The sequence below is a fragment of the Phascolarctos cinereus genome, unplaced genomic scaffold, assembly GCF_003287225.1.
Source record: "Phascolarctos cinereus isolate Bilbo 61053 unplaced genomic scaffold, phaCin_HiC Scaffold_9;HRSCAF=440, whole genome shotgun sequence".
Lineage (NCBI taxonomy): Eukaryota > Metazoa > Chordata > Mammalia > Diprotodontia > Phascolarctidae > Phascolarctos > Phascolarctos cinereus.
In genome coordinates, this window is record NW_027556402.1 from 104,021,418 (window position 1) to 104,047,669 (window position 26,252).

The 26,252-nt window shown below is 40.0% G+C and overlaps 1 protein-coding gene across 1 annotated transcript in view; it reads left to right on the top strand.

The window, feature by feature from the left end:
- Positions 1-12,115: 12,115 nt before the first annotated feature.
- Positions 12,116-26,252, top strand: part of TMEM154 (transmembrane protein 154) — a 70,934-nt gene continuing 56,797 nt past the window's right edge. Inside the window, exon 1 of the mRNA XM_020994001.2 lies at positions 12,116-12,290. Within this exon, the coding sequence (XP_020849660.1) occupies positions 12,212-12,290 (79 nt within the window). The 5' untranslated portion in view covers positions 12,116-12,211. The remainder of the gene's footprint in view (positions 12,291-26,252) is intronic.

The following is a 26,252-nucleotide window of genomic DNA, read 5'->3' on the forward strand; positions in this document are numbered from 1 at the left end:
CTAGCATTTGCCATTTCTGATAGGGGTGAGTTGTTTTAATTTGCATTTCTCTAATCAATAGTGATTTGGGGCATTTTTTCATATGACTATAGATAGCTTTGATTTTTTTTTCCTGAAAGCTGCTTATTCATATTCTTTGACCATTTATCAATTGGGGATTGGCTCTTATTTTAATAAAATTTAACTCAGTTTCCTATTTATTTGAGAAGTGAGGCCTTTATCAGAGAAACTTGCTATAATTTTTTTTTTGTATTACTTTCTTTTCTATGATACCTTTTTCTATTTAGTTCTGGACTTTTCATCAGGAATGCTTAAAAGTCCTCTATTTAACTGAATATCCATTTTCCCCCCTGAAGGATTATACTCTGTTTAGCTGAGCAAGTTATTCTTGGTTGTCATCCTAGCTCCTTTGCCTTTCAGAATATCCCATTCCATCCCATGCCCTCTGATACCTTAATAAAGAAGCTCCTAAATTTTGTGTTATCCTGACTGTGACTCCATAAAATTTAAATGGCTTCTTTCCAGAGGCTTGCAATATTTTTTCCTTGACCTTATAGCTCTGGAATTTAGTTATAATATTCCTAGAAGTTTTCATTTTGTTATCTATTTTGGGAGATGATCGGTGGATTCTTTCAATTCTTTCAACTCTCTAAATCAATGTTATCAGAACAATTTTCCTTTATAACTTCATGAAACATGATATCTAATCTTTTTTTAAAATTATAACTTTCAGATGGTCCAATGATTCTAAAATGATCTCTCCTTGATCTGTTTTCCAAGTCTATTGTTTTCTAATGAAAGATTTCACATTTTCTTCTATTTTTCATTCTTTTGACTTTGTTTTATTGTTTCTTGATGTCTCATGGAGTCCACTTGCCCAATTCTAATTTTTTAGAAATTGCTTATATCTTTCTTTATTAAAACATAGTGGTAGCTCCTCTTGAATTTTTGCTTGCTTGTTTCTCCTGATATACTACCTTGTATTTGTCTTTAATTATCATTCTGTTTCTGAGCAGTCAATGGGCATTAATTAAGCATTTACTTCTGGGAATATAATCTGGACAAAAAATGGTCCCTCCTTCTAGGAGCTTACATTTGAAAAAGAGGAGGACAACACATAAAAGGAAACTGAAAAGCTAGGGGTGTGTGAAAAAAAGGTGTTGGGAGTGGGGGACTGGAGATGTGTGCACTATGTGGGGAGAGGATGATAGAGAAAGAGGAATAAAGATATAGCTGACCTGGGAGTCCTCATTAATGTGGAGGTTCTGAGAGGACTCAGCCAATCAGAGGAACCAGTGAGCGAAGTACAAGGGTAAAGTTAATTTCCAGAGTGAAGAGGTTTCTGTGGAATGATAGAAGAGATGTAGAGAGGAGGGAGCACATCCTGGAGTGGAATAAATATTGTTGTTGTTATCATCATCATCATCACCATCATCATCATCATCATCCCATCATCATCATCATCATCACCATCATCACCATCATCATCATCACCATCATCATCATCATCATCAAAGCCTGCAATTTCTCCAGTTCTGAACACTATGCCTCTCCTAATGTAGCCTGGATTACATTAGCATTTTTGGTTGTCATATCAGAGTGTAGATACATATTAGACTTTCAGTCTCTTAAAATCCAGGGATATTTCTCAAATGAACTGCCATCTGGCCACATCTTTCCTATTTTTTACTTGCAAAGTTAGTTTTTTTAACTCAAGTGTAAGCATTTACTTTGACCTTATTCAATTTTATCTCACGAGTTTTAGTTCCAAGTTCTAACCTGTGGAGACCCTTTTGGATTAGGCTTCTGTTGCTCAGCTTGTTATAAATTCCTCCTACTTTTGTGTCATTAGCAAAAGCTTGACTTCTGATAATCTCACTAGAAAATGAACATTTTTGCAAAGGCTGAAAAGAAGCAAAATTGCTTGAATTTTACAAGAAAATCCAAGTTCATCCAAAAAAAGAAAACTGAAAAAGAATTCCAATTAAAAAAGTCATGAAGTAAGAGATGCAAAGGAAACAACACCAGAGAAAGAAATGACAAACCAGTATCACAATTGCCCTAGAAACAATGCAAAAATCAAATACACTCAAGGAATGAAATAAAAACAAATCATTATCAACATCAACAAACAATAAGAGAAGTTTAAGAGATAACTGGACCTAGTCAAATAAAAATTTCCCACAAGGAATTAAAGGAAGAAAAATCTGCTGATGATGACAAAACTCAACAAAATATAAAATAACCTAGAGAATCTGAAAAGATCATACTTAAGTAAAAAACCAATAGCAGGATTAATAGAATGGAAAACAGAATGGAAGATAATGCAGTTGGAATGGGAAAACAAGCCACCCAAATATCTTAATTATAATAAGATTTGCAAGTAATAAAAGTAAAAATTATGGGTTTGGAAGACAGAGCAAAGGACTGGAGGAATATCAGAGTTATTGGTGACCCAGAAAATATTAAAGAACTAAATAATCCATAACTGTATTTCAGGAAATTATACAAGAAAAATTTCCAGAATTATCAAAAACAAGCAAAATTGTATAAATAGGATTCTGAGTAAGAGAAACTCACCTTACTCCTTAGTGCATATGAGGACTTCAGGACTGAAGAAAGGCAAATATAGCCTTGATTTTTTAAAAAGGGAAGAGAACGGGGTCTGAAAATTATAGGCTAGTAAACTTGACTTCAGTCCCTGGAAATTCTAGAATGGATTATTAAAGAGATAGTTGGTGATGGGAAAGAGTGATTATGGAGAGCCAGACTGGCTTCATTGAGAACAGGTCATGACAGACTAACCTTATTTCCTTTTATGATCAGAGAAATGCTGTAGATATAATTAACCTAGACTTTTTTTTTAGCAAAGCATTTGTTAAAACATCTCATACTGTTCTTATTGAAAATATCTCATATAATTCTTATGTCTTTGTGACCCTGCATCTAAAACTGCAGATTAAATGGTAATGCAATTAGATTCAAAACTGGTTGAATGGCTATATCAATACAGTAATTAAGAGTACAATGTCAGGGGCAGCTAGGTGGTGCAGTGAATAGAGCACAGGCCCTGAAGTCAGGAGGACCTGAGTTCAAATCCTGTGTCAGACCAAACACTTGACACTTACTAGCTGTGTGACCCTGGGCAAGTCACTTAACCTTAATTGCCTAAAAAAAAAAAGAGTACAATGTCAATTTGGTAGGAGGTCTTTCACAGAATGCTGCAAGGATCTGTGCTATTGCACAGATAGCATGTTCATCCAAATTGTAGATAACATAAATTTGGGAAGGATGAATGGCATACTAGATAAGAGAGTTAAGATCCCAAAAGATCTTGACAGGGCAGTGGGCAGAATCTAAGGAGATGAGTAGAGATAAATGTGATAAATGAGATAAATGTTGGATTTAAAAATTCAGCTTCATGAGTATAGGATGTGGGAAGAATTATTGGAGAGAAGTTTACCTGAAAAAGATGTGGAGGGTCCTAGGAGACTGGAATCTCAGTATGAGATAGACATGGCAGCCAAAAAAGTTGATGGGATCCTTGGGACACATTAAGAAAGTAAAAGCTTCCAGGAATAAGGAGATACCATTGTATTCTGCTTTGGTTGGACCATATCTATAGTATTGTCAGTCAGTCAATAAACATTTATTAAGCACCTCAAGAACCTTGTGAACTTATAGTGGTCTGCTTGACTCCAACATAATGATGTCATTTTGGTCTTCTTCAAGAACAGAAGACAACAGCCAATTAAGCAAGTACTATGTGCTACGTGTTGTACTAACGGTTTATGAATACAAAGAAAGGTAAAAGACAGTCCCTGATCTTAGAGAGCTCGAAGTCTAATGGAGGAGACGGCATGCAAACAATTATGTACAGACAAGATATAGTCAGATACATAATATATAGCACAGTGCTCTGTGTGTGGTGTGTGTGTGTGTGTGTGTGTGTGTGTCCATACATATATTGTGATTCCCGCCCCCCTTGGAATCTCAGCTCCTTGAAAGTAGTCATTTCTTTTTCATTTAACACAGTACCTGGCACAAAGGAGGTAGTAGGCATTTAATAAGTCCTTGTTGATTGATTAGGGACCAACTGAGATGCTGTGCATAAAGTGCTATCTGAATATCATGTACTACTATTATTTCAATTCTAAAACAGTCCACAAATATTGGACGTGGTCATCTATAGTTAGTATGTCAAGGTTCCCTTACTCTGTAGTGTTTGACATCTGAATAGCTGAAGGTGTATGGCTGTAGTGCAGAGGACTGTCACGAGGGAAGGGTTCAGGAGAAGTTGTGATCCCAGGGGTGCAATATTTGGAGAAGAAACTGATTCCTCCTCAGTTCAATATAAACTTCTTGAGCCTATAGACTGTCTTAGTTTTGTCTTTGTGACCCAAAACTAGGACAATTCCTGCCAGCGAGTAGATGCTTAATAAATATCAGTTAGCCCATTTATTAAGCATTCATTTGTTAAGCAGATACTTTGTTCCAGGCACTTTGCTAATTGCTGGGAGGAAAAAAGGCAAAAGATAGCCCCAGCTCTTGAGGATCTCAGTCCAATGGAGAAGACAATATGCAAAAGACTATGCACAAACTGGATAAATCGGAAATAACAAAGGGAAGGCACTTTTTTAAGGGGGATCAGGATAGGCTTCTTGCAGAAGCTAGGATTTTAGTTGAGACTTGAAGGAAGCTGGGGAACCAAGGGGTGGAGGTGAGGAAAGAGAGAGTCCAGACATGGGAGATAACCAGTGAAAACACCCAGAGTTGGCAGATGGAGTGTCTTATGTGAGGAATAGCAAGGAGGCCAATGTCACTGTAAAGGTATTAAGAGGACAAGGTTGTGAAAGGCTTTGAATGTCTAACGTATGATTTTTATATTTGATCCTGGAGATAATAAAGAACCACTGGAGTTGACTGAATAAGGGCATGTCATAGTTAGACCTGTACTTTAGGAAGGTCAGTTTGGTAGTTGAGTGGATATTGGACTGAAATTCAGAGAGACAAGGCAGGAGGTGAACCAGCAGGCTACAGCAATAGTCTAGGTGTGAAGTAATGAGGGCTTGCACCCATGTGGTGTCAACGTCAAAGGAGAGAAAGGGCTTAAGTGAGAGATGTTATAAAAAAACAACGGGAGTTGGCAACAGAGTGGATGTGGGCGCCAAAGTGAGGAGGAGCCAAAGGGTGTGAGGGGTGAAGAGCCAAAGATGACATCTAGGTTGTAAGCCTGGATGACTGGGAAGATGGTGGTATTCTGGACACTAGTGGGAGAATTGAGAAGAGTTAAGAGTTTTTTGGGGGAAGATAATGATTTTAATTTTGGATGTGTTGAGTTGAAGATGTCTACTGGACCTCCGGTTTAATATATCCAGTAGGCATTTTGTGATGTGAGATTGGAGGTCAGGAGAGAGGTTAGGGCTGGCTAATCATCAGCACAGAAATGATAACTAAATCCATTGGAGCTGATAAGATTATGAAGAAGGAAGTAAAATATTATAGAGAAGAGGGCCTTGGACAGAGCCCTGTGGGATGCCTACAGTTGTGACCTGGACAGAGAGCCAACAAAGTAGATGAGGAGCAGTCAGACGGGTAGGAGGAGAACCAGGACAGACGATTGTTCAGTTCTGGGCACCACCATTAAAGAAGGGCTTTGATAAGCTGGTGAGCATCCAGAGGATCCATGGGATAACAACCAGGGAAGTGAATGACTTTGAGTTCATGTCAAATGAGGGTAACTTAAAGGAACTAGGGAATTTATTCTGGAGAGAAGTCTCAGGGGGGACATGGTATTTGGAGGGTTGTCAGGAGGAAGATCAATTAGAATTATTCTGTTTGTCCCCAGAGGGCAGGGCCAGGAACAATGGGTCGAAGTTCCAAAGAGGCAGATTTAGTTTTTAGGTTGGTAAAATAACAACAACAATGATGATGACAACAATAACAACAAACAAAAAAATTCTGGACAGTTAGAGATCTATAAAAGTGGAATGGGCTGACTCAATAGGTGGTGAGTTCCCCCTCTCCCTAGAAGTTTTCATGAAGAGGCTGGATGACTATTTCTTAGGATGCTATATTTAAGGTTCCCTTCCAGTGTAGGGAGGAGGACAAGATGGCCACTGAAGTCCCAAATACTATAAATTCTGTAATTCTGATCATCGTCAAATATCAAGACTACAATGACAAAAAAAAAATCTTTCAAGCAACCAGAAGGAATCACTTAAGAAAAAGAAATTGATCAAGTACTCAAAAGGTTTTTCTAAAACAACAACAATAAACCAAAACAACAATTCAAAAATTACCCCCCAAAATGCAATATGATAAATAAAAAACTAAAAAGTATGGTCTGCAACCCTGAATCGATTTCCCAGCAAATGTAAGCATTCTAATTTGAAAATAGGAGATGAGATCATAGGTTTAGGGCTATAAGGGACCTTAGAAATCATCTGTTTAAAAAAAAAATCCCACCTACTTTTACAGATGAAAAAATTAAACTTGGAGAGGTTGAGTAACTTCCCCCGGTCATGTAGGCAGTAAATGGTAGAGCCAGGATTTGAACCCAAGACCTGTAACTCCAAGCCTGTAGCCTTACCTTGTACCATTATACATCTCCTCTTTACTAAGTGTAAATGTATCCCAAGATTTTACTCTGGGCCCCTCTTTTTCATTCTTCCTCTCTCCTTCCTTCCCCCCTTCTGTCTGTCTCTCTCTCTCTCTGTCTCTTTGTCTCTCTCTCTCACCTTCCCTAAATTCAATGGTCACCTCCCTGAAGATGAATCCCAGATTTATATATCCAGGCTTTCTCTCTCCTGAGCTTCAGTTCCACATCAGACACTGCCTATGGTAGATATAGCTACCTGCTCCCAAGTCCCTCTCTCAATGTCCCATAGACATCTCAGACTCAGCTTGCCTAAGATGAAATCATGAGATCATAGTTCTACTGATGGAAGGTTCCTCAAAGACCATCTAATCCCTCTTTTTACAAATTATGAAATTGCTAGCTAAGCAAGGCGGAGCTAAGGAGAAAGGCCTAAACTTTTCCATCTCAAAAGGCAGTAAAAGCCTTCTAGCAGCTATCAGAGTACTTACTGCTGCTGGCCATGGGATTGAGGGTTGAGAGAATTCTGATGTATTAACCTTTCTGTCCTAGTCTCTGATGTGGTTTATTGACTTCCTGGAACATGACTTTGGTCACTTGGACTAGGCACTGGCCCAGTTACCTGGTTTGCCATTCCTGATCTAGTCTGCCATAGGTTGCCATTGCTTTGTCCACATTGTGGACAAAAACCACTTGTGACCTTGAGCCAATGTGACCCTCAGTCCGTGACACTTTTTATTCACAGCAAAACAAAAATTAATTAGGAAAAGTATGGAGTAAAATTAAGTAACAACAGGCATAGGTAGCACAGACTGCATAAAGACACCAACTCCTCCCTAAGGTTAAGGTTGCCTCAGGAGGAGGAGAGAAGTGGTTAGCTCAGCTTATTTTTATACATTTCTCTTTCTCCTCACTTTTAGATTTTTATCATTTAAATGTAACTTCCATTTTATTTTTTTCAATTAATGAGTATTTATTTTATCTTCCTCCTGCCTCCCTTTCCCACTGGAAAAAAAAAGGAAAGAAAAGAAACATCTTGTAACAAAATGGACAGTCAAGCAAAGCAAATTCTAATGTTGTTATGGTTGTTCAGTCATTCAGCCACGTTGGACTCTTTAAGAATTTCCTTGGCAAAGATATTGGAGTAATTTGCCATTTCCTTCTCCATCGTGTCTCTATTTTACAGACGAGCAATTGAAGCAAATAAAGGTTAAATTACTTGATCAGGTTCACAACTAAGTGTCTGAGTCGGAATTTGAACTCAGATCTTTCTGACTCTAACCCCAGTGCTTTATCCACTGAACCACCAACTGCCTTAAATTCCAGTGTACATGTCCACAAATATATTATTTATTCTGAAACTTTCACCACTCTGAACCCTTGACACTTGTCCGGATGATCCTGGAGCAGTAGCAGCATCATTTAGGCAGGGGAAGAGGCAGCAAAGCCAGAGGGCGGGGCCTTTTCACTGTGGTCCTTTATCATGGGGAGGGGCTGTTGTGATGTCTGCACCTATTCTCTTCAAGGGCCTTTCTGCTTTGGGTCCAACCACTGGTGTTTTGTTTGTTTGTTTTGTTTTTTTGGTTCCAAAAAGAGCGGAGAGGATTTCCTCACTCCCAGGCTCGCAGCCTGGATATTGCCACCCGTCGATGCCTGTTAGAACACCGTGATCACCAGCTCTGATTGTTTGTTAGTCTTTCTTGTTGAAGATGAAAACAGCATCTTCAAAAGCTCACTGCACTTTCTAAGCATTCCCCCCTGCTGGGAGAGAGCCTCGGGTAGGCAACTGGCCAGCTCTTCCCTCGGAGCTAAAAACTTTGAGACCAGAACGCCCTTAATCCCTAAGTCTTTCTCATTCTTTGTGGCTTTGAGGAGGCCCTGACTTCCTCCCATGAGCAGATCAGGATTGAATCTGAGAATAGGGGGTCATTTTGTGAAATTAATGGCTAGTAAAAATGGAACAAACAGCCCAGAACAGCCCAGGTCTCTGTGAGCTTCACTGCAGCTGAGAGATCACTGAGGTGCTATAATTTTCTGATCAGTAGTAGTAATTTTCTTCACTTTAAGATAAGCTTAATCACACTAAGGGCCTTCTAGTGCATGCGGTCAAAAGAAAATGACTTTGCTACATAGGATTTCCCAGCTGACTTAGTTCACTTTGTACATTTCTAATTGATTTATTGTTGCTGTGTCGTGAAACATTTGATAGCAGCAGTCATCATACATGCTACATGGTTGGAATTGTCTGCCCAGTGCCTGGCTGTGCTGATAATGGAGAAGCAGAAGGAATCCCAAATCCATGTTCTAGCCTCCTGGGTAAGAAACTTCACTGGGGGGTGAAACTTGGTTTTTCCATTTGAGAAAATAGAATAATAATGCTCAACTATTTGGAAAAATCCAGAAAGATCATAAGGTGGTTGGCCTTTTCCCTTGCATAAAAATTTCCCCATTGTGGAAATGTAGAAAAGGACAGGAATAATTGGAAATTAAATACAAAGCTGATGGATGTTTGAGCAAGAGGGCTAGTGTCTGTAAGCCCTCTACTTGGGAAGGGTTTGACAGAGAGTTCTTGCCTTGAATATCTTTTTTCCAAACAGCTATTCTGTCATTACGTATCCATTTATTTTTTGCTATTTTAAAAAAAAACTGCCACATTATGCAAAAGTGCATTCTATCAAGGAATAGTGTTGGATTTGATTGCCAGGTCAAAACATTAACATGCATGTTGTAAAACCATTAACAAACTGTTCATTCCATTACTCACCAACCTATTTCTTGGGGATGAGCATTGTGATAAACAGTGACTAATGCAGCAGTGAGCTAAGAAAAATAAGTGGATGTGACTAGAATCAAAGAATAACAGGCAGGTCTCTGCTTTACATCAAGCAGAGTACTAGAAAATGCTGTCAACATGTAACCTAGGGTGAATTTAATGAGAATTTATTCATCACCTACTATGTGCTAAGCACCTTCTTAAGATACGAAGAAAAGTTATTTGCCCTTGGGTAGTTTATATTCTTAGGGGGTAGGGAGGGAACCAATATGTACTTAAATAATGAAATATAAAATAAAGGTGAAGTACTTTCAAGGGGAGGTTGGGGGAGAATGGAACACCAAGAACTACGAAATCAAGAAGGGCTCCTTATAAAAGGTGATACCAGAGCTGGGATTCTAAGAGGTGGATAGAAGGGAGAGTGCCTCAGGCATGAGTGACAATGCCCTTGAAGGGGCATGGGGCGTGGAGGGGAAATGTCATTGATGGAGAAGAGGAGCCAGTTGGACAGGTATGTGGTTGGAAGGTAGAATGGGAAGATTGAGGGTTAGAATGGTACATGTGAAGACCACTCAGTCTTTCTCTTATTTCTGTCTGCTTGTCTCTCACAATAAACATTTCTGAGCGAATGCATTGATAGATCTTAAAACTGAAGGAACTTTAGGAAAAATGAAAAAAACCAAACACTGTCTTCACTTTCCCAGCCCTTACCTCTACTTCCTGCCCCAAACTCAAGTAAGTGCCTATGGGATATAATTCCAGCCTCAAAGCCCATCCATGTGGGACTCTTATCGGTGGAGATTGATGCCCCTCACCTGTGTGAGTCCTTTCCAGGTTCTTTGAACCCTTTTGGGTGCTTCTAGCTTCCAGCTTTGAGAGAGAAGATGGACGATGCCAACTCCACTTAGGATGCTGAAGGAAAAGACTCTGGGAAGAAGCCAACATGAGAAAAGCTGATGGTTTCCATCACATTCCTACTCCCAGCTTGCTACACTAGGGACTTGGGGGTAATTCCCCTTGGATGAGATCTGGGGCTCTTTCCTTTGGTTAGCTGAGTTACCTCATTCCCAATGGGAGAGACTTCTCACTGTATTGTGTGGTATATATCCTCCTATGTATACCTTTTCTGATTTCTGTTTTGCTACTGAATTGGTTAAGTTGGCTTCTTTGATAATTGCTATTTGTGTTCATTATGGAATTGGTATTTGGTGGGAAAAGGTCAAGTCTTGGATATAAAGCTTCTTCCTTCCCCCTAAACTAATGAAACAATGATCAGAAGTTAGCTTGAACTTGAAAATCACATCCTTTAGATTGATAATATTTAAGGAAGCTGATAGATAAAATTCTATTTGGAAGGCAGTAGGGCCAGCCTCTGGCCCTAGTTTACTTTGTTCAAGTCGTTTTTCAGTTGTGTCAGACTCTCTGTGACCCCATTTGAGGTTTTCTTGGCAGACATGCTGAAGTGGTTTGCCATTTCCTTCTCCGGATCATTTTATAGATGAAGAAACTGAGGCAAACAGAGTTAAGTGATTTGCCCAGGGTCACCTGAGCATAGATTTGAACTCAGGAAGATGAGTGTTCTTGACTTCAGGCCCAGCACTCTATTCCCTTTGCCATCTGCCTGCCCCTTCCCCCCCAATTTGCTACATAATTCCTATTAAGATCTCCTTTGGAGAAAAGTGGAGAGAGAAGAGGCTAGAAATGTCTATTCTGCTTCCCTTTGAGCCACACAACGACATTCCAATTCTTCATATGGGGGACAACTCTTGCCACACAGGTTAAATTGATTGGGGTTTACAACCTAGTCCTGTGTGGAGATTGAGAGGGTTTGAAGGGTTTGAGAAATAAACTCTCAGCTAGGATGGAAGAAAGCAGAACTCTGAATTCCTCTCCTCCTACCCCCACCCTCCGTGAATTTTTGAGGTATTATTTTCTTCTCGGGAAAAACAAATGTCAGTGTGAGCCAAACAAATGTCTGTGTGGTATACTCTCTGGAGAGGTACCCAAGGGCCAATAACATACAAGAGCCATACATAGATGAACGGGAAGGGACTTGAAAGTCCATGTGGCCCAGCCACTTCATTTTACAGATGGAGAAACTGAAGCTGAGGGCTGTTAATTCACTTGTCCAAGGTCACACAGGCTAATGCAGTGGATAGAGTGCGGGGCCTGAAGTCAGGAAGACTCCTCTTCCTGAGTTCAAATCTGGTCTCAGACACTTAGTAGCTGAGTGACCCTGGGCAAATTACTTAACCCTGTTTGCCTCAGTTTCCTCATCTATAAAATGAGCTGGAGAAGGAAATGGCAAACCACTTCAGTATCTCTGCCAAGAAAACCCCAAATGGGGTCACAAAGAGTCAGACATGACTGAAATGACTGAAGAACAACACACTTCACTGGAGGGGAGCAATGTTGCAGATGCTTTTTAACATCGATGTTGTTCCAGATGTGTGCTGCCTATCCATGCCTTTGGTGAAGGGTGGGCTCAGGAATCCTGGGACACCAGCCCTTCGGATGGTTGAGGTCAAGAAGGTAGCATGAGCTTGGTTTAAGGTGCCTGGGACTGACCTCTGTAACTGACACCAAAGCCTAAGGAGGAGTGTAGAGGAGAAACTTTTCAGAGAAACCTTTCAGGGGCGAGCTGTGCTCACTGAATCCCTGCTGCTTGAATAGCAAGCTTCTCTTTTGCAATCCTTTGCTGGTCTGACAGGCTCCTACAGAATTACATCACTTCCTAAAAACCCTCAAACACATCTCCTTCAGAAAGTGAGCGCTGACAAAAAGGCAGCAGGAAACAGGAAACGTTCAGCTCCTGTGAGGTTGGAGCCCTAGACAGCATCATGACTGAGAGGGGCCAAGGTGACTTGAGGACTCCCGGCTTCCTCCTCATCTTCTGCCTGCTGCTTGGGAAGCTCTTGGGTGAGTTCCCTGGTGCCTTTTGAGGGTGGTTGTTCAGGAGGCGAGGGAGGCAAGCTGGGTGCCTAAGGCTACAGAACTCTGCTGGGAGGGAGGGCGGACAACACCCAGCAGACCTGAGCCTCTCTATGGACTTAGGAGGGAGGAGGAGAGGGCGGACTCAAGCTGGCTTGTCGGGTAGGCACCCTCTTTCTCTCCTTTGCTCCCTTCTGCAGTCTGATCATGTTCTTCTCTGGCAGGGTATCTGACCCTCCTGGAACAATTTCCACTCCTGGATGGCTGGGCCCCTATAATTTACCCACACTTAATGGCCACATTAAGAAGCCTGTAAACCCTGGAGAAACTCAGGGGAGGGAGTGGGGCAGCGGGCTGAAACAGACTAGGAACAAGTTGACTTTTAAAGTGAAGGGGCCCGAGACCCCACAATGGGAAAGCCATGGTTTGTAAGATGTCTATGAAGTGAACCAAGGAGAAGACAGTCGTTTGTGTTGACTTATCAATACGGAGGAGATTAGTGTGGGAAAAGGGGATGGAATCCACACTAAAGGGAAGGTGCTTTCTATTTCCTTCTCTGGTAACTTTTTAGAGGGGTTCATTTGCATCCCCCCTTAATAAATGTTTGTTGCACTTTTATAGTGGCAGGAATTATATTTACATTGAGGATTTTCTCACAGAAGTTAGAACACATAGATAATTTAGGCTAGCATTTTCCATCTTCCTTTTCTCTCTGTCTCTCTTCTCTGTCTCTCAGTCTGTGTCTTTCTTTGTCTCTCTCTGTCCTTCTCCTCCTCTTTCTTCTCCTCCTCTTTCTTCTTCTTCTTCTTCTTCTTCTTCTTCTTCTTCTTCTTCTTCTTCTTCTTCTCCTTCTTCTTCTTCTTCTTCTTCTTCTTCTTCTTCTTCTTCTCTCTTTCTGTCTCTCCTCCAGATAGATAAATACATAGATGTATATACATATACATATATGAATGTATTTGTGCATATGTATATGTGTGTAATCCCTAAAAGTTTCCATCCACCATTGACGAATGTTTGTTTGTAAAAGCAAAAACCTTCTTTATGGCTAAAAGGTTCCAGGAAGGCCAGAATATCACATTTCAACATTCCATGTAAGGAGTGGCAATTGATTTGTGTCCTTGACGGTTACCATGGGAAGCAGGATTGATCACAATTGCCTTCCTCTGTAGACTATTTGCTGCACCTGCCCTTGAGTAAATAAAAACAAATCTCATCTTGGTTACAGACTGCTGGCATCTGACCCAGAGCAGTCTGTGTGTGGAAAGAAGTGCTCTCATCCTGTAGGGACCCTAGAATTTTGCAAGTGGAAGGTATAATGGAACTCATCTGGTGAGGCAGTTTGTTGCTGGGAAAGAGTGCTGGGTCTGGAGTCAGAGAATCTAAATTAAGCTCCTGACTCTGACAACTACTAACTGTGTGACCTTGTGGAAATTGTTTAACCTCTCTGGGCCTCAGTTTCCTCACCCATAAAATAAAAGGAGTTGGCTTAGATGATTTCTGAGTTCCCTCGGAGCTCTAAATCTCCAATCGCATTCAAACTCCACATTTTACAGATGAAGAAACAGCCTCAGTGAGAAGAACTGATTTGTACAGGTATAAGAATCTTGGTTCCTCTTGGGCTTAAGCCACTACACACCCACCACTTGTCTTTTTTAGATACACAGTTTCAGGAAGCACTGACCAAAGGATTATTACAGCAAATTCTCAATTATGACGGAGATCCTCGTGTCTCTTTTTTTCATTGGCTGCCCTGATTTGGGGCACCTTCCAGCTCATGAGCAACTCTACCAGAGGGTAGAAGGGAAGGAGACGAAGTGAGACTTAGACCAGCTACCCCATTGGTTCCTCCATAGCAATGCTGTTATTATAAAGGTTTGATAAGAAGTTGAGGCTAGTAATTGAAATGAGTTTGAGGGAATCATCTATGGATTTTATTCCTTGAGTCAAAGTGTTGTGAAAGGGAAGTTACACATCATCTAATCTACCCTTTTAATTTTGCAGATGAGGAAAGTGAGGCCCAAAGGGGATTGGTGACTTGACAAAGATAACAGCTTAGTGTGGGGTCTAGAGTGAGGTCTCCAGGTCCAAAAAGCGAAGGTCTCCCACTGCATCTGGGGCCATCTCCAGTGGTCCTGATCCATATCTTGCCACTGGACTAAAATTGCTCTGGGGGAGAGAGTGAGACTGATGACTTTGCATAGCTCCATCTCACTTGAATCCAATTCACTTGCAAGTCTTGATAATACTTTCCTAACCTCATGGTCCTTTTTGACGATAAGGACAAACAACAATAATCCTTCTCTACGCTATCTGTAACATTTGGACACAAAAGTTTCTGCTAAGATTTCTCTAACCCATTGACTTCCTGAACCAAAGACTGATGCCTTTCTGGGCCAGAGTAGGAAGTATAGAATACTGGGCCTCATGGAGTGTGGTACTTGGAATCAGGAAGTCTTGGGTTCAGATCCCACCTCTGACACTTACTAGCTGTGTAACCATAGGCAAGTCACCTAACCCCTCTAAGCCTCAGGCTACACTGATATCTCCCAAGTTATAGAGGAATGTGACCTGCATCACACATTCTTTTTTTAAAATATCATTTTTTCTAATTATATGTAAAAATAATTTTTAACATTCATTTTTTTAAAATTGAGTTCCAAATTCTCTCCCTCTTTTCCTCCCCTACCCCTCCCTGAGATGACAAGCAATTTGATGTAGGCTATACATGTGCAGTCATGCAAAACATATTTCCATATGAGTCATGTTGTGAAAGAAAAAACAGACCAAAAAAACCTCCCAAGAAAAATAAAGTAAAAAAAGTATGCTTCGATATATACGTATATTCAGACTGCATTAGTTCTTTCTCTGGATATGGATAGCATTTTTCATCATAAGTCCTTTGGAATTATCTTAATCATTGTATTGCTGAGAATAGCTAAATCATTCACAGTTGATCATTATTAGAATATTTCTGTTATTATGTACAATGTTCTCCTGGTTCTGCTCACTTCACTTTGTATCAGTTCATGTAATCTAACCAGGTTTTTCTGAAAGCATCCTGCTCATCATTTGTTATAGCACAGAAGTACTCCATCATAATCCTATACTTTGACTTGTTAAGCCATTTCCCAACTAATGGGCATCCCCTCAATTTCTAATTCTTTGCCACCACAAAAAGAGCTGCTGTAAATATCTTTGTACATATAAGCACTTTCCCTTTTTTTAAAAAAAAAATCTCTCTGGGATACAGATCTAGTAGCAATATTGCTGGCTCAAAGAGTATGCACAGTTTGATTGTCCTTTGGGCATAGTTCCAAATTGCTCCAGACCAGTGCTTTAGTGTCTCAATTTTCCCACATCCCCTCCAACATTCGTCATTTTCCTCTTCTGTCATATTAGCTAACACGATAGGTGTGAGGTTGTACCTCAGAGTCATTTTAATTTGCATTTCTCCAATCAGTAGTGATTTAGAGCACTTTTTCATATGATCTGAGATAACTTTGATTTCTTCTTCTGAAAGTGCCTGTACACATCCTTTGACCATTTATTACTTGGGGAATGACCTTTTTTTTATTATTTATAAATTTGACTCAGTTCTCTATGTATTTGAGAAATGAGACCTTTATCAGAGAAACTTGGTGTAAATTCCACCTCCCCCCCCAGTTTTGTAGGATTTTTAATTCACTCTGCTATCTGCTTGTTTTATGGGTGAGCTCAACCCATTCATATTCACAGTTATGATTGCTGTGTATTTTCCTCCATCCTATTTTTTCCCTTTTCCCCCTTCTCTCTCCTTTCATGCTGTTCCTTCTAAAAAGTGTTTTGCTTCTACTTCCCCAAATCTGCCCTCTCTTCTGTCAGGCCCTTCTCCCCTCCCCCCTCCCACTTCTCTTATCTCCATCTCCTTCTACTTCCCTGTATGGTAAGATAGACTTCTATACCCAACTGAATGTGTATGTTATTCCCTTTTTGAGCCAATTATGATGAAAGTAAGGTTCAAGCATTGTACTCCCCTCCCCCCATCTTCCTCTCCACTGTCGAAGCTCTTTCATGCCTCTTTCATGTGAGATAATTTACTCCATCCTACCTCTCCCTTCCTTCTTCTTCAAGTGCATTCCTCTTTCTTACTCCTTAATTTTATTTTTTTAGCTATCATCCCATCGTAGTCAGCTCATATTCATGCCCTCTGTTTATGTATGCTCCTTCTAACTGTCCTAATAATGATAAAATTCACTGGAGTTACGAGTATTAACTTCCCATGTACTCAAATTTTCTATTCAGCTCTGGTCTTTTCATCAGGGATGCCTGAAAGTCCTCTATTTCATTGAATACCCGTTTTTTTCCCTTGAAGGATTATATTTGGTTCTGCTGAGTAGGTGACTCTTGGTTGTAATCCTAGCTTCTCTGTCTTTGGGATTATCATATTCTACACTCTCTGATCCTTTAACAAAGAAGCCTCTAAACCCTGTGTAATTCTGACTGTGGCTCCATGATATTTTAATTGTTTCTGGCAGCTTGCAATGTTTTTTCCTTGACCTGAGAGCTCTGTAATTTGTTTATAATATTCCTGGGAGTTCTCATTTTGGGATCTCTTTTAGGAGGTGACTGGTGAATTCTTTTGATTTCTATTTTACCCTTTGGTTCTAGGATATCAGTGCAGTTTTCCTTGACAATTTCCTAAAATATTATAGCTAGACTCTTTTTTTGATAATAGCTTTCAGATAGTCCAATGATTCTTAAATTATCTATCCTGGATCTATTTTCCAGATCAATTGTTTTTCCAATGAGATATTTCACATTTTCTTCTTTTATTCATTCTTTTAATTTTGTTTTATTGTTTTATTTGTTCTGTGAAGTTTGGATTCAGTCAAAGGGCCACAGTTGAGGATCTAGAAGGCCACATGCATCCTCAAGGCTACAGGTTCCTAACCCCTGCACCATTCTGTTTTTTAAGGTGTTATTTTCTTTAGTATATTTTTTGTGCTTCCTTTACCAAGTTGTTGACTCTTTTTTCATGATTTTCTTGCCCTTGCTCTCCTTTCTTTCCCCAATTATTTCTCTTCCTCTCTTATTTGATTTTTAAAATCCTTTTTTGAGCTCTTCTGGCAATTCTTTTGGGCCCAAGACCAATTCATATTTTTCTTTGAGGCTTTGCAAGTATCTGTTTTGACATTGTTATCATCTTCTGAGTTTGTTTTGATCTTCCCTGTCATCATAGTAACTTTCTATGGTCAAGTTCTTTTTTTGTTGTTTGCTCAATTTTCCAGCCTATTTCTTGACTTTTAACTTTATGTTAAAGTTGGGCTCTGCTCCCAGGGTGGAGGGGGCACTGTCCCAAACTTCAGCTTTTTCATGCCACTGTTTTCATAGCTACTTCTGGGGGTTCATAAATTTTAAATTCTTCCAAGGTGGTATGATCTAAGGAGATATGTGGTCACTGCACTCCTTACCTGTGCTCTGATCTATAAGTGACCAGAAGCACTTTTTTCTGCCCTGGAACTGTGACCAGGGTCCCTGTTCATGCTAGGGCTCTTCCTCACTCAGGAACTGTGACCTAGAACCTCATATGGACATGCAGGGCCAGCAAAGGGCCTTGTAATCTCTTTCTGACAAATTATCCACTCCTCTGAATGTCTGTGGGCTGAGAGCTCCAGGAGCCACCACTGCCACTGCAGATTCAATCACCCCGAAGGCCTGCTGCCAGCTTGCCAGTGCACATCCTGAGCTGGACTAGGGCTCCACTCCCACCCCAGTGAGACAGACCTTTTTTTGCAGACCTTCCAAGTTATCTTGGGCTCACCTCATCCTTTTGTTGCTTCTGCCACTCCAGAATTCATTTTGAGGTGTCATTTTAAAGTTGTTTGGAGGGGAATTTGGGAGAGCTCAGGTATGTCCCTGCCTCTTCTCTGCCATCTTGGCTCCGCCTCTCTCGTGCATCACCTGTCCTTGACATGTTGTCTTTTGGCACCGTCCTAGCCTCCATGAAGGAACCCCAAATCTACGTATTTGCCAATACTTGATCTCTTTTCTTGATTCTCTGAGAAATTCTAGAGATGCCCACTCTGCTCACTTAGATGACCTTCTAACCGTAGTCCAGTGTCAGAGTAACCACCATTTGGGCCATGAGCCTGATAATCAAAGATCTTGTGAGTATGCTGAAAGCTGTGGAGTTTTGCCGTCTCGCTTTGGTGAGTTTTGTACTTCTGGACCTGGAGGCTGCCACCCTCTAAACCAGGGGGTTCTTAATTTAGGGCTCATGAAATTGTTTTTTTAAAAATATGTTTTGATAATAAATCCTTTGTAATTCTGTGTTTTCTTTTTTTGAGTTGAAAATATGATTCTGAGAAGAGGTCCATAGACTTCACTGGATTATCGAAGAGGTCCGTGACACAGATGAGGTTAAGAAGAGAGGTCTAGAAGGCATTACTTCTCTCTCAGTGACTTTTAGCTGGCTTTATTGTACCAGATTTTTTTTCTGCTACTTGGTGGATAATGGCAAATTCTCCCCAAAGCTCACAGCTGTCCACTCACAAGCCATGAGTGGACTGTGTAAATCTGGCTGGGCACTGATCACCTAACAGTTCAGGAGTTTCCTCCTACAGGTGGACCACACCCTATCCTTCCCTCATGGTCCTCTTTGAGAATGAAGGACAAACAACAGCAACCTCTAACCCGACTCTAGCTAGGTGGTACAATGTTTAGAGTGCTAGACTTGGAGTCAGGAAGACCTGAGTTCTAATCCTGCCTCAGATACTTCCTTGTTGTATGACCCTGGGCACTCATTTAATCTCTCTGTGCCTCAGTTTTCCCATCTGTAAAATGGAGGAGGGAGGTTGGACTCTGTGACCCCTAAGACCTCTTCAGGCTCTAAATCTATGATCCTATAAAACTCTTGCATGGAATGCTGGTTGAGGAGGTTTGGCTAAGCACGAGATCATTCTTCATGAAAAGGACTTCAATAGGATACTTGGGCTGGCTACCTTCAGGTTTAAGTTTACAGTGGGATACATTTGGATTGATCACAGACATCTTAGATTGAATCAGGCACACAGTGCTGATCTTCAACAGATTTGTGCCTTTGGGGCAGAGAGTGCACTCTCTTTTTGGGATTCTCATGACCGATGAGCTACCTTGGAGCTGACTGAAGCCACGACACCAGAACTGCCCTTTTCCATGGACCCTCTGGCCTCTTCTGAGTCGTTTACTTGCTTATGAGGTTCTGAGACTTGACTCACAGTGACTCACTAGGAAATGCTAGTTTTGTTTCATGTTTTTCCCCTTACTTCTTAAAACCAGATCCAGGTTAGACCTAGAGGGCCCATTAGTTCTAATGACAGAACTTCCAGACAGAAACTCCCAAGGTGGAGTTAAACCCAGACTGGCCTCTCATGATGTGGCTGCTGTTCCGCCCAGTCATGCTCCTGTCTGTCAGTTCATGTCAGCTCCCAGGAATATATTCTGGCTTAAAGGGAGCTCCCAGGTACAGCTGTCATTACTAACATATGAATAGTATGGTCCTATTGGTAATAGAAAGCTTTTGTGGGGAGTGGGGGCAGATGGTAGAGATTTTGTGATTCTTGCTGTGTGGGCGTGCCAAGTCATTTAATAGAGAAGGTATACTGGGTTTAGAGGGGGATGTTCAAGAATATAGGGCTAAGTGCCCTCATGTGTAAAATGTGGGGTTTGAGCTAGATAATCATTAAAGTTTTTTCCAACTCCAAATCCTATAATTTTCTGACACTAAGTGGGAAGCTACTCCAAGTAAACCTCTCCTTTATGCCATAGGTTCCTCTAACATGAAGATTCCTTATAAATATTCTACATCTAGCATTTTGCACAATCCTCGCCTGTAGTAGGTGTTTAATAAATGCTTTTTGTCTAATTCAGACTTTTCTCATGAAAATTTAGAAATTTTGTCTTCCAGTTTGTCATTTCATCTCTCTCTAAGGTTCACAATGTAAGCCCAGCCCACCTTTCCAGGCTTTCCACACATTGGTTCCCTGCATTCCAACTGAACTGTCCCATTTGCTGTCCCTCCAGTTCAAAGTCCCATTTCCTGCCACCGTTCCTTTGTACCTGTGCCTGGAATATACTCCCTCCTCTCTTCCACCTCTTAGAATCCTTATCTTACTTCAAGGCTCACTGACCTTGAGTGCCACCTCCCAGGAAACTTTTCCTATATTCCCCTCCTGCTTAGTGGTCTCTCCCTCCTCAAATGATCAGCTTTAGAGTTAGAGAGGAAACATTTGAGTTTATGTGGTCCAATCCCCTCTTTTTGCAGACAAAGGAACATACGCTGGATCTCTTCATTGGAATGGAATTTCCTAGAGGGCAGGGATTTTGTTATTTTTCCTTTGTGTTCCTAGCCCCTAGCAGAAAGCCTTAAAAAAAAAGCCTCCTACATAGTAGGTGCTTAATAAATGCTTGTTAGATTGGATTGAATCAGATTGTATTTACTACCCAAGAAAGGTTGAGTTCTAGGAGAGCATGATGAAGGGTGACATAATGTCCATAGCACCTTAGCCTTTCATGTGACTCTGGGTATCTCTGGGTCATTTCTAGATCTGACAAGAGTGTAGGAGAAAGAGCATAGGACTTGGAATCAGAAGACCTAGGTTGATACCTTGTGTGACCTTGATCAGTCATTTTACTTCTCTGAACAACAATTCCACAGATGTTGATTAAAGGTAGGTTCAGACCATAGGCACTATGGCTCATGGGCTCATGAGAGATACAGAGGTTTGGCTATGGCTTAATCCCTGATCTTATGATATAGTAGGAGAATAAAGACACAAATATGGATACAAAGGCAGGATGAGATAAAAAAAAAAAACAAGCTTGCCTGGGAGTCAGGAATATTTGCATTCAAGTGTATCAAGGCCTTCTCATTGCCTCCCTGCAACCCTCTAAGACTGTAAGTTGTAAAACAAGTGTTAATCTTCATTAATAAGGGGGAATTTCCTTACCCAAAGTTACCCACACAAAATAATAATAGCCCCCCACCAAAGAAAACATGAGATAACTATGACACACAGTATTACATGATATATGTATTAGAGAATTGCAAAACAAGGTGCTTCGAAGGAATTTTCTTACCCAGAGTTCCCCCCTCCCAAAAAAAAATAGCCTATCCATCCCCCAAAGAAAATGGCAGCTAACTATGATATATACGATTACATGCTAAATGCATTAAAGAGTTGTAAAGCAATGTGCTTTTTAAGGTCTGAGGTGGACAAGCTTTGTATCTACCATGAGGACCAGGGCAGCCTTCCTGGAAGAGGTATATTCCATTTGAGTTGGGCTTTAAAGGAGAGATAGGAATTCATAGACCACTTCTGGTACTAGATCTGCTCATTAATCATTCTTTCAATAAACTGCTTATTATTAAAAATTAGATTTTCTAGACCTTTACCTCCTTAGTTATAAAAACTATTTTGACTAGAGGGTCACTTTCCATAGCCACCATATAAAAATAGGGGATTCCCTGAGATAGTTGGCCAGGAGTATTTGTTATTGAAATGGATATTTCTGCACACACCATTAGTCTAGAGCAAGAGTTCTTAACCTGGGGCCTAGGGACTCCAAAGGGGCACATGAATTTGGGTGAGAAAAATCACATCTTTATTTTGAATAACCTCTAACTGAAATTTAACATTTCTTTTAATTATGAATTTTTTAAAAACCATTTTCCTGAGAAGGGGTCCATAGATTTCCCCAGACTGCCAAAGGGATCTGGATATGACACCTTCCAAAATGTTAAGAAACCTTGGTCTAGAGATTCTTTGCTTCTTTTAACACCTGCTTATCAATTGCAACCATCAATTTATTTTTAGCGTTCAAAGGAAGTTCAGTCACATGAAGAGCAGAACACGGTGTCACAATGCTTTGCATGTCCATTTTTGTCTGTCAAAACATCCTGTGCAATAAGAAGTACACATGTTATTTATCTCCATTACACAGTTAAGCCAACCTGGAGGCAGAGGAGCTAACTAAATTGCCAAGTCTGTATAGCTACTCCTTGAGGCAGAAAAAAGGCTGGAATCCGATGGCCTAAGTAAGCTCAGTGGTCTTCCATCTATAAGCTCTGCCTCACATTGCCCTATAATAGATTGTATAGGAGAGAACAAAGAATAAGTAGGGAATAAAAGATAAAAGAATAAATCTACTTTAAGTCATCTGATCAAATTTCAGGTGACTTTCAGGCAAATGGAAAGTCCAACCAAAGAAGGTAATGAAAATAAAAATCTTAGATTTTTTTAAAGGAAGTCACAAATCTTTAACTGAAACTTTCACGTAGATTAAAAGAAATAGTAAGGATAAATATTTAATGTTTTCCCAATGATTATTTTTTAAAGGAGGAACTTTCTGTACAAAGGCCTAGGATTGTACTTGCCTAATGGCAAAAAAAAAAAACATTTTTATGGTAGATGAATGTGATGGAATACTATTGTGCCATAGAAATGGTGAAAAAAATAGTTTCAGAAAAACCTAGAAAGACTTGTATAAACTGATTCAAGAGTGAAGGGAGCAGAACCAGGAGAACAATTTATATAATAAGAATAGCATTGTAAAAACAAAGAATAACTAATCATGAGTCTGAGAGGCCCAATCACAACTGAAGCATGCTACCCACCTCCTTACAGAAAGGCGATAGACTCAAGGAATACAGACAGTGTGATTGTTGTTCCTGGCATTTTGTTTTTCTTTTTCGGTGATGGGGAGGAGCAGAGAAAAAATGGTGGGGTTGTTTTTGTTCATTGAAAAAAATTTAATTAAAATAAGTTTGAATTTATTTTTGATGCTTTCTGGGATCCCTCCACTGAAGCTGTCTTCTGAAGTGACATTGTGGTATGGAGGTGGCCATAGGTTCCTGAAGTGTGCCATGACAGAGGAAGTTCTGTTGGGTCCTGTCTAATCTGAAAAAGCCTCAAGCACAACCCTGTACATATGGACCATACACCTGATATTCAAGGCCCAGATCAGCCAAGCGTTAAGTCTCATCAACAGATCAGCTGCAGGGTGATGGCATTCTAGAAATCATATGTAGTTTAACCATCGAGAATCTTTTCAAATTCTACTCCCCCCCCCCATTTTGGTTCACATCTTACCCAAAACTTACTAAAAATATATAAGCATGAATGGAAAGGGTAAAGAAGTGGCAGAAATTAGCAAACTTTTCAAATTGGTTATAATTTATTTAATTTTTACCTTATCAAAATTTGGGAGAAAAAAAAGACATCCAGATCGGTGATTAAGTGGCACTTGTACATTCATGGTAGAAATAAAGTCAGCACAATAGTGACAGTGACTGGCATTTATATAGTGCTCTAAGGCTTGTTACATGCGTTATATAAATTGACACTCCTGTGAGGTAGATACAATTTAATTTTTTTAATTACAATTTTTTCAATGAACAAAATCCATTTTTTTCTCCTTTTCCCACCCCACCAAACAAACATACAAAATCCCTCTAACAACCACAGTATTGGCTCTTCACCTTAAATCTGTCACCTCTCTGTCAAGAAGTGAGAACATGCTTTAATAGTGATCGATCCTCTCTCAGTCATGGTTGGTCAAGGTAATGATCAAAGTTCTTATGGCTTTCAAAGTTGTTTGTTTTCACAAAGTTGTTGTTAATGTGTAAATTGCTATGCCTGTTGGACAGATGAGGAGACATGTCCAGAGGTTAAGTGAGTTGCCTAGGATCACCCAATTATTAAGCATATAAGGAAGGATTTGAACTCCAGTTTATCCAATCCCAGGGAATCCAGAAGACCATTATACCACACTGCCGGTTGAGCATTATACCATTATATCTCATAGCTACTACATTGGATTGTCTGTTGTTTTCCTGTAATCATTTTGACAATGCAATGAAGCCAGAGTTTTTTTTTTTAAGTTTCATTTATATTACAATCAACTCATTCTTTTTCTTCTGCGGTGGTTTCTGTTTGGTCATTCCCTTCTCCTTTCCTCTAGGATGTTATCTGTAGACATTGGCTTGTGTGACCAGTCATTAATCATTAATCTAGACTAGCTTGTTTCCCACTATTACTTTAGAGAAATCATTTGACTTTTCCTTCTTTCCTGAACTTTGAGAAGAATCTCTCACCTAGGGGGAGCAGGTCACTGTGTTTCTCATTGGCCTGTAGCCCTTGGTTTTCAGACTCTCTCGTTTGGCTGTTTTGGGCATGTATTGATTAGAGGGAATTATGCTGAAGCTGGACCAGAGGCCTTAATCTTTGTCCCAGCTTGCCCATTAACTTTGTGACCTGGGGCATATGCTTATTTTCACTTGCAGAAAAATTGGAAAGGCAATTTCTCATGGGGATGTAAAAGTGAAAAATGGGCCAGGTGGTGGGCACAAAAACTGAAAACAGGAGCTGACCAGGGATCGATTCTTTTCTACTTAATTTGGGGCTACAGTTTTAAAACCAGACATTTGTAATGGGAGGGAAGGGTGAATTTAATTTAATTTAAATGGCTAGTATCATAGGAAATAAGGAAGTTAACTAGGTGTGTACAAGTCATTTCATTTCTAGGGACCTCAGTTATCTCATGTATAAAACAAGAGATAGTAATAACTAAACTTCCTGAAGGCAGAGAGCTTGAATCACATGATATTTTGAGGTCCCTGGTTGTAGATATCTTTTATTTTATTATATATATATTTTTTGGCAAATAGTATTTTTTTCCAATTACATGTAAAGATAGTTTTCAATATTCATTTTTATAAGATTTTGGGTTTAAATTTTTTTTCTCCCTCCCTTCCTCTCTCTTATCCCCCTCCCCAAGATGGCAAGCAATCTGATATAGGTTATACATGTACAATCATGTAAACATATTTCTGCATTAGTCATGTTGTGAAAGAAGAAACAGAACAAAAGGGAAAAGCCACAAAAAACAAAAAAATAAAAACAAAGAAAAAAGTGAAAATAGTATGCTTTGATCTGCATTCAGACTCCATAGTTTTTTCTCTTGATGCGGGCAGTATTTTCCATCATGAGTCTTTTAGAATTCTCTTGGATCATTGTATTGCTGAGAAGAGCTAAGTCTATCGAAATTGATCATCACACAAGGTTACTGTTACTGTTACTGTGTACAATGTTCTCCTGGTTCTGCTCACTTCACGCAGTATCAGTTCATGTAAGTCTTTCCAGGTTTTCTGAAATCTGCCTATTCATCATTACTTATGTAATAATAGTATTCCATTGCATTCATATACCACAACTTGTTCAGCCATTCCCCCAATTGATGGGCATCCCCTAAATTTCCTGTCAATTTCCAACTCTTTGCCCCCACAAAAAAGAGCTGCTATAAATATTTTTGCACACATAAGTCCTTTTCCCTTTTTTATGATGTCTTTGGGATACAGACCTAGTAGTGATATTTCTGGATCAAAGTGTATACAGAGTTTTATAGCCCTTTGGGCATAGTTCCAAATTGGTCTCCACAATGGCTGAATCAGTTCACCAACAATGCATTAGTGTCCCAATTTTCCCGTATCTTCTCCAACATTTATCATTTTCCTTTTCTGTCATATTAGCCAATCTAATAGGTGTGAGGTGATACCTCATAGTTGTTTTGATTGCATTTCTTTAATCAATGGTGATTTAGAGCATTTTTTTCATGACTATAGATAGCTTTAATTTCTTCATCTGAAAACTGCCTGTTCATACCTTTTGATCATTTATCAATTGGGGTATTACTTGGTATATGTCTTTTAGCAGGGAACCAGAGCACATGTTGCCCATGGAAAAGGTCAGGGCCAGGCTCATCCCCATACATGCCCCATGGGATGGCCCCTGTTACAGACAGAAGTTGGTATAGGTCTTAAGACAGTAATGGATGTGGACAGACCTTAGAGTCAGGAAGGCTTAGACTCAAGCGATCCTTTTCACAGAGGCTGGCTTGGCAATGTAACCTCTCTAAGGCAGCACATTATAGAAC